Source organism: Gallus gallus, chromosome 4 (genome assembly GCF_016699485.2).
Source record: "Gallus gallus isolate bGalGal1 chromosome 4, bGalGal1.mat.broiler.GRCg7b, whole genome shotgun sequence".
In the NCBI taxonomy this organism is placed as follows: Eukaryota; Metazoa; Chordata; class Aves; order Galliformes; family Phasianidae; genus Gallus; species Gallus gallus.
Window position 1 is genome coordinate 85,370,490 of NC_052535.1, and position 12,112 is coordinate 85,382,601.

At 50.6% G+C, this 12,112-nt stretch overlaps 1 protein-coding gene across 2 annotated transcripts; it reads right to left on the reverse strand.

The window, feature by feature from the left end:
• Window positions 1-7,787: 7,787 nt before the first annotated feature.
• LOC121113231 lies at window positions 7,788-11,874 on the reverse strand. 2 transcript variants are annotated; one of them, XM_040700348.2, is made up of 4 exons: window positions 11,802-11,874; window positions 10,958-11,332; window positions 8,583-8,699; window positions 7,788-8,419 (listed from the first exon to the last, which is right to left on the reverse strand). In XM_040700348.2, exons 1-4 carry the CDS (start codon window positions 11,845-11,847, stop codon window positions 8,313-8,315), a joined length of 645 nt encoding a protein of 214 aa, XP_040556282.1. In that variant the 5' UTR covers window positions 11,848-11,874; the 3' UTR covers window positions 7,788-8,312. The 2 variants fall into 2 exon arrangements, with proteins under 2 accessions (XP_040556282.1, XP_040556281.1); XM_040700347.2 differs by having other exon boundaries at window positions 10,958-11,874.
• Window positions 11,875-12,112: the final 238 nt, after the last annotated feature.

A 12,112-nucleotide genomic window follows, 5' to 3' on the forward strand; every position in this document is an offset into this window, starting at 1 on the left:
TACTTTGGCAGTGAGTGATGGTGATGGTTATGGCAGTGAGGAGCAGGAGGAGGCACAAGCAGGTAACCCACCATGACTGATTACAGAGAAATTGGGCATGTCTCCTGCTTCTTCCTTCAGAAAAGAAAGGAGAGTGAGGAAAGAGGAAAGGTCACAGCAGACATCTCCCTGTGTTCTTGAATGGGCTGTAGTTCCGAACAGACATTAATTTGCCACTTCTGATGAAAGCCAGCACTGCTGGCAGAGCCCCCTGCCTCCCCACAGCTGGGTTACCTGGATCCGGGCTGTGCCAGGAGATGTTCTTCGTGGTGACCTGACTGCTCTGGGTAGTGGCACTGAGTGAGACTGCTTTGAGTGTGATGCGTGCCGCTGTTGTTGTTGGACTGAAGGAGAAATGGATGAATACAGCAAAGTAAAATAAAACCATTTTCTCCCACTCCTCCTAGGACACAGGCACACAGGGGGAGTTTGTAGGTCCCCATTTTGAAAATGATGCAGCAAGACTGCCCAACCATGGAAAAGAAGGCTTAGGGTTCCTAAATCCTTGGCAGCACACTGGAGATCTTCCTACTACGAACTATGTTTTGGCAACCTGGAACTTTTTCTGTCCACAGGCCAACCACCACATGGAATGTGATTTTCTTTTTGAGATGCTGCAAGCATTTGGAGGTTGTCAGGAGATTCGAGAATAATGTGAGGTGGAGAAAAGGGGGTGGTGGCTGCAGTCTTTGTAACTCTCATCCCTGAGAAGCTGCGCGACCACCCGTGATTTTGGGCAGGATCGATACCACGAGCGGAGCTGGTGGCCGGAGGGTCTATGAGGAGGAGCAGTGCCTGTGTGATGAGACGGCTTGGGCAAAGAAGCAGGGCCATGGAGAGTGTGGGTGATGGGCTGCACTGAGAAGGCACGGGCAGTTATCTGGCGTGAGCGAGGTGGGTGAAGCTGTTGCTGACCTTGGGAAGAAGGTGCGTTGTCCAGAAGCTGAAGTGCAGCACCTGGTTGCTGTTGGCAGTGCAGAAATAGATCCCCTGGTCCCGTGCCCTGAAGTTCTCTCACGACCAGCCGATAGGAGCTGCCTTGCTTGACCCCTCAAATTGTGAAGATGCTCCCTTGTTCCTTGAAAGTGGTTGAGGAAAACTTGGTAAGTACACAATGAAGTGAAGGTTGCCATCCTTATCCAGGCGGATCCAGGAGACCCCATTGTCACTTGTTGTTATTCACACACTCCAGCTCCAGCCGCTGTCCCTCTTTGGGTGCTTCATACTCCTGTGAGGAACCTGACTGCCATCGCGTACCTGTGTCCCTGGGCACGGGTGCACCCTGTGGGCAGAAGTCGGCTATGTGTGGCCCAGGTGCTGCTCAGGAAGAGCTCCCAGGCCTTTGGGCAGGGCTCTTCCCTGTCAGTGCAGTGCATGGCAGGCAGGCAGCTAGGCTGTGAGGGAGAATGCGGAGGGAGGGCCCTTGGCATCCAGCTGCTTGGTGCTGTGCTGGAGTCCCTGGGACTCAGCATTGAGAGCGCCGGGCTCTCGAGATAGATGCTGCCCTTCAGAGCAGCCCTTCAGCTGCTTCTCGGGGCTGCTGCCAATTCCCAGCTTCTCTGCCAGTTGATTCCCCTCTGACAACTATTCATGCCCCCTCTCTCCCCTTCCCCTTCCCCTCCAGCAACACCTGTCTGAACAGGTTCTGTTCCTGCTGCGTATTGCGCTGCAATCCCACTGCTCTGCTTCCCTGTACAGTCATTGAGCAGCCTCAATTCTGTCCTTTTGGTATTCCCCTTCTTTCCCTTGGTTTCTTTTGCCCTGTTTTCTTGGCTGTGGTGCAAGGGGTATGCCTGCAACCCATTGTTCTCCTTCCTCCCGGCACAGGTTCCCAATAAGCGTGCTTCCATACTCACAGAGCCCCAGGCTGAGCAGGAGGAGCAGTGCAGGAGACCCGGCCATCATCCTCAGGTCGGTGCAGCGGAGCGCGGGTGATCTTTCTCACTGAACTTTGGAGGCAGCGTAACTTATAGGAGAGGATGTGATGTCATCAGGACCCTCTTCTGTGAAGAGGTGTTGTTCAGAAAAGAATGATTTCTGCAGCACTTCATTTGTGATCCTGAACATGGTCTCATTTATTGCGATAGCGTCGTTTTTAACGGTGCCTCATCAATTTTGCTGCAGTGTCTTCAGTTGAGATTCAGGCTGACAGTGGTCCTGCCTGAAATCAGATCAGCTGCCCCAACTGCAGTCTCACAGCCATTTGGGGCACTCTCATCATGTCCACATTTGCAGATAACAAGAATAAGTCTCGTGTCATTGATATGGACTGCAGGCTGTGTTTTATGCTGGAGGTTTTATTTTAGTATATTTTTGATCTATTTTCAGATTGAATCCATGTGCACTTGTCATGTCAGGGTTCATGCGTTGCTGAGATGTAGCTGAGTGCTTCAGCTCAGCTGTTCTCCACATTTCTTCTTTATACTCTCTGTGCAGAAACCGCTGTGTGCAAAGCAGGAGGTCTGTGCTGTGGTAGCCATCCCTGCAGCCCCATGTCCCAGACTCATGCAGACTTATTTGGTTAGTTTAAGTTCTTATCTTTTTGTTCTACAACCACAGGGACTTCCGCACCTGCCAAAAATAACCCTTATATGCTGCAACAGTGAGGGCCCTTGCTGCTGCCTCCAGGTGACCACTCACCCGTTGGTAAGTGCTAAGCTTCCTGCAGCTTTGCACATACAGTAACGACAGTTTCCCTGGGCTGGTGTTCTTTGTCTTCTGTTGTTATTTGCTGGCTCTGCTGTTGATTGTGATTGTTTGTTGTATTCCTCTTTTGCAAATGTGCCCCCTGTTCCTGGGTGCCCGAAAGCAGGCACCGCTGTCTGATGGAAGTGCTGTTTTGTGAGGAAATGGGCCCAAACTGTGTGGTTACCCTGGGCTCATTTGATTGGGCCTGAATGCAGTTTGGTGAGTAAGGAAAGCCAGTGGGAAACCTGGAATGGCGTAACTAAGGTCAGCCAAGGTTAAACTGCGATGTCTGACATCCACTTATCATGCTGAGTCCTCACCTGCTGAGCAGCAACCATCAGCATCACTGTTAGTGCCCCTGAGAAAGTTGGGAAAGAGAGAAGAGCTTTCAGGTGTAGAGGTTGTTCTTGCCCTTAAAAACAGGGCATCGTGGTTTACTATTAGTAAAGGCTGTGTTGAAATGGTCAGTATTTAATTAATTTTCATTCAATCAATGAATGAATGTGATATGGCTGTGGAGAGCATAGACCAAATCATGTGGGGAAAAGGAAGTCTGACAGGTTTGGAATGGCTCAGGAGGACGTTGAGTTTGAGATGAATGATCTCAGTGCTTGCTGTGTTGATTTCATTTGGAAAAGCTGGGAGAGATTTCCCTCCACGGATCCCTGGTCAGACAGACAATTATATGTCAATATAGTTGGGATTTGATTTCTTTTATCTTGAAGCAATAATGATGTTGGTTGTAGCTTGTTCAGATCCCTCTGCCCCTACGAAAACTGTGCGTGAAGCCAAAGATCACATTGTGAGCATTAAAAATTTGAAGTGTTTCATTGGGAAGGCCTCAGGAGTGAGAGGTAGGTTGGGGTCTGAGAGCTGAGTTTTGGGTGTGATTGATGGGTAGGGCAGAGAAGGATCAGCTAAATGCCCGCGCTCCATCAGGGCAGCTGTGTGTGTTGCTGATGGGATCCATGTGGTGCTTGAGGAGGATGCCTGTGTGCCTTCTGCTGAGCAGCGATGCAGCACTGCTTGCTTACAGTGAGCTTGGTCCTGCAAGTGACAACGGAGTGTGAGACATGGTTGGTTTTGATCAGTCATCTCCTTTGTGCGTTTCTAAGATGTGATCTCTTTTGGTAAGGGGAAACTGAGAGCTGAGTGAGTTTCAGAATTTCCTCTCCAATTGCAAGCTTTGTTTCAACAGGAGGGGGGAAAAGAGAAATGCTGGCACTCAAACATACCTTTGCACTGGCTACTTTCTGAGATAAAATTAAATACATGAAATTGTGTCCACACCTGTTGCCTCCCAGAGGTATAGCCTAAAAGCTTTCAGCATAGTAGCCTCTGAATATGTGTAATTAAGGAGGTAGTTTGGCTATAGTTCAAGCTGCTGCTGTAAGTGTTGGCATTTGGACACTTGCAAGACCCATAGTGAGGCATGTTTCTCCTGTTATTTCACAGTGCTTTGGGTTCTGCTTCTTTCCAACTCTAATATACAGATTTCAGGATGTTAGAGGCCATGCAAATTGTTGGAATAAGGTTTCACTGTTTATATTCAATTCTCTGAAATTGTAGAATTTGATAAATACTTCTGATGTTGAAACTGGAGATGGGGAAAATATGGATAGGAATTTCAAGCAGAAGACCTTTTGCTTTCCCCGTGTTCTGGATACGCAGTGGCTGTGTGAGGGCAACAGGCAGAGAGCCCAATCCCCTGGAGGAGCGGGCTGTGCTCTGTGGTGTGAGGCTTCGGGAGCCTTTGCAGGTGTGTCGGGGTGCGACTTACTTTGGCAGTGCGTGATGGTGATGCTTTTTCTGCTAGGGACAACCCCTGCCTCCCCAGTGTTGAGTTATCTGGATACAGCTTTGTTGTGTGGTGTCCTTCTTGGTGACCTGGTGGATCTGGGTGGTGGCAGTGGGTGTGGTGGGTGCTGCTGATGTGACTGGAAGGGGAAATGGATGAATACAGAGAGAGAACATTAGAGCATTCACCCAGCCTAGCCCAGAGATGGACAGGACAGGGAGGACTTCATAGAGCCTGTTTTGAAGTGTGATGCTCTGACACACTACCAGCCATGGAAAAGGAGGAAGTGAGTTCCTAGTTTCTTATCAGCACCCTTGGAATGCATGAGCTTTTTGTAATCAGACTTAGGAAACTTGTCCAGAGAAATCAGGGATTATTTTATTTTTCTTTTGAGATACTTTGAGAAGAAGGAAGTGGCTGCATACTTTGTAACTCTTATCCCTGAGAGGTGCTGAGGGAAGGGGAGGGAAGGGGAACCACCTCCGTGTTTGGCAGGGCCGGTACCACGAGCAGAGCTGATGGGCAGGGAGGGTCTATGAGGAGGAGCAGTGCCTGTGTGATGAGATGGCTTGGGCAAAGAAGCAGGGCCATGGGAGTGTGGGCGATGGGCCAGATTGAAAAGGCACGGGCAGAGGTGCTGGGTGTGAGCAAGGTGGGTGAAGCTGTTGCTGACCTGGAAGAAAGCGGGTTGTCCCGAGCTGAAGTGCAGCACCTGGTTAATGTACTTGACGCTGAAGTAGGTTTCCTCATCTTCTGCCCTGAAGTTCTTCACCACCATCCGATAGGAGCTGCCTTGCTTTGACCCCTCAAATTGTGAAGATGCTCCCTTGTTCCCTTGGAAGTGGTCCGGGGAAAACATGGAAATGTAGACAATGAAGTGAAGCTTCCCATCCTTGTCCTGTTGGATGCAGGAGACACCACTGTTACGAATTTAATTCAGGCACTCGAGCTCTAGCTGCTGCCCTTCCTAGAGGTGCTTCATATTCCTGTTGAGGAACCTGGCCTCCATCGTGTTCCCCTGTCCCTGGGGCACCAGTGCAGCCTGTGGGCAGAAGTTGGCCATGTGTGCTGAGGGGCTGCTGGTGATGAGCTGCCTGGGCCTTTGGACAGGGCTCTTCCCCAAAGGTGTGCAGCGAATGTGTGGCAGGCAGCTGGGCTGTGAGGGTGAATGCGGAGGGAGGCCCAAGACATCCAGCATGCTTTGCTTTGCTGGAGTCCCTGGGGACTCAGTGCTTAGAGCGCTGGGCTCTCGAGTTGGATGCTGCCCTTCAGAGCAGCCCTTCAGCTGCCTTCTCGGGGCTGCTGCCATTTCCCAGCTTCTTTGCCATGTGATTCCCCACTAACAGCTGCCTCAGCCCCCCTCTCTCCATTGCTCCATCCCCTCCAGCAACACCTGTCTGAACAGGCTCTGTTCCTGCTGCGTATTGCGCTACAGTCCTTCCATTCCTGCTTCCCTACACAGTCACCGAGCAGTCTCAATTCTGTCCTTTTGGTATTCCCCTTCTTTCCCTTTGGTTCTTTTGCCCTGTTTCTTGGCTGTGGTGCAAGGGGAATGCCTTCATCCACTGTTCTCCTTCCTCCCGGCACAGGTTTCCCAATAAGCGCGCTTCCATACTCACAGAGCCCCAGGCTGAGCAGGAGGAGCAGTGCAGGAGACCCGGCCATCATCCTCGGGGCGGTGGCAGCGGAGCGCGGCTGATCTTTCTCACTGAACTTTGGAGGCAGCTTAACTTATAGGAGAGGATGTGATGTCATCTGGACCCTCTTCTGTGAAGAGGTGTTCTTCAAAAGAGAATGATTTCTGCGGCACTTCATTTGTGATTCAGAACTTGGACTCATTTATCATGATAGCATCATTTTTAATGGTTGCCTCAGCGATTTTCCTGCTGCAGTGTCTTCAGCTGAGATTCAGACTGACAATGTTCATCCTTGAAATCAAATCAGCTGCCACAAACTACAGTCTCACAGCCATTTGGGGCACTATCATCATGTCTGCACTTGCACGTCCCGTGCCATTGAGATGGGCTGCAAGTTGTGTTTTATGCAGGAGTTTTATTTTAGTATATTTTTGATCTATTTTCAGATTGATCCATGTGCGCTTGTCATCTCAGGGTCCATGCATTGCTGAGACGTACCTGAGTGCTCAGCTCAGCTCAGCTGTTCTCACATTTCTTCTTTAACTTTCTCTGCAGAAACCGCTGTGTGCAAGGCAGGAGGTCTGTGCTGTGGTAGCCATCAGTACACCCTCATGTCCCAGACTCATGCAGACTTATTTTTCTTGAGTTTAAATTCTTGTCCTTTTGTTCTACAACCACAGGGACTTCCGCCCTGCCTTAAGTAACCCTCATATGCCGTAACACTGGGGGCTGTTGCTGCTGCCATCCAGGTGACCACTCACACATGTGGTAAGTGCTGGGCTTCCTGCAGCTTTGCACATACAGTAACGACAGTTTCCCTGGGCTGGTGTTCTTTGTCTTCTGTTGTTATTTGCTGGCTCTGCTGTTGATTGTGATGTGTTGTTGTATTCCTCTTTTGCCAATGTGCCCCCTGATCCTGGGTGCCCGAAAGCAGGCACCGCTGTCTGATGAAGTGCCTGTTTTGTGAGGAAATGGGCCCAAACTGTGTGGTTATCCCTGGGCTCATTTAATTGGGCCTCAGTCATTTTGGGCTGTAAAGAAAAGCCAGTGTGGAGCCTTCTGGAGTGAAGTAACTACGGTCAAGCCAAGGTTAAACTGTGATGTCTGGCATCCGCTTATAATGCTGAGTCCTCACCTGCCGAGCAGCAACCATCAGCATCCCTGTTAGTGCCCCTGAGAGAGTTGGGAAAGAGAGATGAGCTTTCAGGTGTAGAGGTTCTTCTTGCCCTTAAAAACAGGGCATCATGGTTTATTATTAGTAAAGGCTGTGTTGAAATTGGTCTGTATTTAATTAATTTTCATCAATGAATGAATGAATGAGATATGGCTGTGGAGAGCATAGACCAAATCTTGTGGGGAAAAGGGAGTCTGACAGGTTTTGGAATGGGCTCAGGAGGACGTGAGTTTGAGATGAATGATCTCAGTGCTTGCTGTGTTGATTTCATTTGGAAAAGCTGGGAGAGACTTCCCACCATGGATCCCTGGCCAGACAGACAATTATATGTCAATATAGTTGGGAGTGGGTTTCTTTTATTTTGAAGCGATCGTGGTGTTGGTTGTAGCATGTTCGGTCCCCTCTGTCCCCATGATAACTTTGAGTGAAAGCATAGGACACACTGTGAGCGTTAAGAATTAGAAGTGTTTAATTGGGAAGACTTCAGAAGTGAGATGTGGGTTGGGGTCTGAGAGCAGAGTTTTGGGTGTGATTGATGAATGGGCAGAGAAGGATCAGCCAAATGCCCGCGCTCCATCAGGGCAGCTGTGTGTGTTGCTGATGGGATCAGTGCGGTGCTTGAGGAGGATGCCTGTGTGCCTTCTGCTGAGCAGCGATGCAGCGCTGCTTGCTTACGGTGAGCTTGGTCCGCCAAGTGACGGTGGAGTGTGAGACGTGGTTGGATTTGATCATCCATCTCTTTTGCGCATTTCTAAGATGTGATCTCTTTGGTAAGGCAAAACTGAAAGCTGAGTGAAAGTTTCAGAATTTCCTCTCCAATCGTAAGCTTTGTTTCAACAGGAGGTGGGAGGTAGTTTGGCTGTAGCTCAAGCTGCTGCTGCGAGTGTTGGCATTTGGACACTTGCAAGACCCGTACTAAAGCATGTTTCTCCTGTTATTACACAGTGCTTTGGGTTCTGCTTCTTCCATCCCTGATTTATGTATTTCGGGATGGTAGAGGCAATACAGTCTGATGGAATGAAGTTTCTAAGTTTTCAGTTATTGTCTGAGAGTGCAGAATAGATTGAGAAATATTGATCCAACCTAGAAATGAGGAACGTATGGGAAATTGTTTTAAGAGCGGTCCTTCAGCATTCCCTGCGTCCTGGAGGGCAATAAGCAGAGAGCCCATTGCCCTGGAGCAGCAGGCTGTGCTCTGTGGTGTGAGGCTCCAGGAACCTCTGCAGGGTGTCAGGGTGGGACTTACTTTGGCAGTGCCTGGTGGTGATGGTTATGGCAGTGAGGAGCAGGAGGCAGGCACCAGCCAGGTTAACCCGCATGACCACATCATAGCAGAAATGCAGTGTATTCTTGCTGTTTGTTCCTGCAGGATGAAAGGAGAGAGAGGAAAGAGGAAAGGCCCAGCAGCAGGAGACATCTGCCTGCATCCTGAAATGCCTGTAGCCAGCACGGACATTAAGTTTGCCACTTCTGATCAAAGCAGCACTGCTGGCAGAGCCCCTGTCTCGCCACAGCTGGGTTACCTGCATCTCGGCCCTGCTGTGAGCTGTTTTTTTGTGGTGACCTGGCTGCTCCGTGTGAATCACTGAGTGTGATGTGCTCTGCTGTTGTTGTGAGTGGATGGAAAAATGGTTTAAGGCAGTGAGATACAACAAATAGCCTTCTCCCACTCCTGCCAGGATATATATAAGCCTGTGGCCAGCGCAGGGGGGGCTCTGTAGGGCCCATTTTGTACTTTGATACCCTGACACTGATATGAGATCAGCTTGCACAGCTGAGGTGCCCAGCCATGAAACCTGAGGGCTGTGGGCTCAGAATTTCTATCTAGCATCCTCAGAAATTCTGAGCTCTTTAGGTGGTTTCACCCCTCATTGGCACGTCCCTGAGAAAGATGAACATTATCTCTTGTCCTCACATCCCAAAATGCCTGCAGTCAGCACAGCCCTTAATTCATGCTGTTCCAGGCAGAGCAGCACTGCTGGCAGAGCTCCAGCCTCCCCGCAGCTGAGTTACCTGCATCTGGACTCTGTGTGAATTGTCCTTCTTGGTGGCCTGGCTGCTCTGGGTGGTGGTTGCAAGTGTGGTGGGTGCTTCTTTAGTTGTGACTGGAAAGAAGAAATAAGTGAATACAGAGAGGTACAACAGAAGAGCTTCCTTGTTTCTGTGCCAGGATGCAGCCAGCAGAGGAAGAACTATTATAGAGTCTGTTTTGAACAGCGATGCTTTCAGGTGCTGCCCAGCCCTGGAAACAGAAGGATTTGGGCTCCTAATTTCTTATCAGCCCCATCAGTATGTGTGAGCTCTTTGTTATCACTGTTATAAAACACGTCCTGAGAGCCAAGGGGATTTCTGAGTTTCTTTTTGAGGTGCTGTAAGCATATGGGTGCTGTCAGAATGTAGAGGTCCATGTGAGGTGAGGAAGGCAGGGGTGGCTGCGGACTTTGTAACTGTCATCCCTGAGAGGTGCTGATGGGATGGGGAGGTGCTGCTGGGCTGCATGACCTCCTGTGTGTTTGGGCAGGACCAGTACCACAAGTGAAGGGGTTGAGCAGAGAGCCTCTCTGAGGAGGAGCAGTGCCTGTGTGATGAGACAGCTTGGGCAAAGAAGCAGGGCCATGGGGAGTGTGGGCGATGGGCCGCCTTTCCCCCACAACATTCTTATGTAGGAGCTGGCTGCCCATGGTGTGTATGGGTGTATGCTCTGCTGGGTGAAACACTGGCTCGATGGCTGGGCCCAAAGGGTTGTGGACCGTGGAGTTAAATCCAGTTGGCAGCCGGTCCCAAGCAGTGTCCCCCGGGGCTCGGTACTGGGGAGTCTTCTATTTGACATCATTATTAATGATCTTGATGAGGGGATTGAGTGTACCCTCAGTAAGTTAGCCGATGACACCATGTTGAGAGGGAGTGTTGATCTGCCTGAAGGAAGAGGGGCACTACAAAGGGACCTGGATAGGCTGGATGAATGGGCCAAGGCAAAATGTATGAGTTTCAATAGGTCCTAGTGTCTGGTCCTGCATTTTGATCACAACCACCCCAGACAACCCTATAAAGCCTATAGGGAGGAATGGCTAGGAAGCTGCCTTATGGAAAGGGACCTTGGTGTACTGATGGACAGTCAGCTAAATATGAGCCAGCAGTGTGCCCAGGTGGCCAAGAAGGCCAATGGCATCCTGGCTTGTATGAGGAATTGTGTGGTGAACAGAACTAGGGAAGTAACCCTGTGCCCGTACTTGGCAGTGGTAAGGCCTCACCTTGAGTACTGCAGGTACTGTGCTGAAGTGCTGTGCTGAAGTTCCCTCACTGTGCTGTGCTGAATTTCCCTCACTAACAACTTCTAATTGTCCCCTCTCTCCCCTTCCCCATCTCCTCCAGCAACACCTGTATTCACAGGCTCTGTTCCTGCTGTGTATTGCACCGCAGTCCCACCGCTCCTGTTGCCCTGCAGTCACTGAGCAGCCCTGAATTCCATCCTTTGGGTTTGCCCTTTCTTTCCCCACGGTTTACTTTGCCCAGTTTTTTGGACGTGGTGCAAGGGAAATGCCTTCAGCCATTGTCCTCCTTCCTCCGGGCACAGGTGCCCCATAAACCCTCATCCATACTCACAGAGCCCCAGCTGCTCACCTGGGAAGAAAGTGGGTTGTCCAGAGCTGAAGTGCAGCACCTGGTTGGTGTAGCTGATGCAGAAATAGGTCCCCTCATCCTGGGTTGTGAAGTTCTTTACCACCAGCAGATTGGTGTTGCCTCTCCACCATGTATCAAACTGTGAAGATGTTCCCTTACTCCCATAGAATGCCATCCCCTGGACGGAAACAGGGGTACTGGAGACGAGAAAGTGGATGTTCCCAAACTTATCTAGACGTATCCAGAAGATAGGTTTATCCCTGTCATAAGGCGGGCACTCCAGCTCCAGTTGCTGTCCCTCCTGGGGATGCTTCATATTCCTGTTGAGGAACCTGTCCGCCACTGCATCCCTCTGTCCCTGGCCATCGGTGCAGCCTGTGGGCAGAAGATGTCCATGTGCACTCAGGTGCTGCTCGTGAAGAGCTCCCAGGGCCTTTGGGCAGGGCTCTTCCCTGCCGGTGCAGTGCGGTGTGTGGCAGGCAGGCACCTGAGTTGAGGGTGAATGCGGAGGGAGGGCCTCGGCGTCCAGCACGCTTGGGTGCTGTGCTGGAGTCCCTGGGGACTCAGCATTGAGAATGCCAGGCTCGCGAGATGGATTCTGCCCTTCAGAGTAGCCCTCCAGCTGCCTTCTCAGGGCTACGGCCATTTCCCAGCTTATTTGCCAGGTGATTCACCGCTAACAACTGTCTCATGCCCCCTCTCTCCCCTTCCTCATCCCCTCCAACAACGCCTGTCTGAACAGGCTCTGTTCCTGTTGCATATCACGCTGCAGTTTCACTGCTCCCGCTTCCCTGCGCAGTCACTGAGCACCCCTGAATTCCATCCTTCCCGCTTCCATACTCACAGAGCCCCAGGCTGAGCAGGAGGAGCAGTGCAGGAGACCCGGCCATTGTCCTCGGGGCGATGCAGCGGAGCGCGAGTGATCTTTGTCACTGAACTTTGGAGGCAGCGTAACTTATAGGAGAGGATGTGATGTCATCTGGACCCTCTTCTGTGAAGAGTCTGTGTTCAGCCTCTGAGGTGAAACAGAGTGAGAAAAGATTTCTGCAACACTTCATTTGTGATCCAGAACTTGGGCTTGTTTTTTGTGATAGTGTTGTTTTTAATGATGCCTCATGGATTTTGCTGCAGTATCTTCAGCTGAGATTCAGACTG

Bases quoted from the DNA above. Each gene is read 5' to 3' on its own strand.
- LOC121113231 (XM_040700347.2), bottom strand. From the start codon at position 11,603: ATGGCCGTAGCCCTGAGAAGGCAGCTGGAGGGCTACTCTGAAGGGCAG. The intron at 8,700-10,957 runs GTGAGCAGCTGG...TTCATCCTGCAG, and splicing joins ACAACCCACTTTCTTCCCAG to GAACAAACAGCAAGAATACA. The intron at 8,420-8,582 runs GTAAGTCCCACC...CCTCATTTCTAG, and splicing joins CACCACCAGGCACTGCCAAA to GTTGGATCAATATTTCTCAA.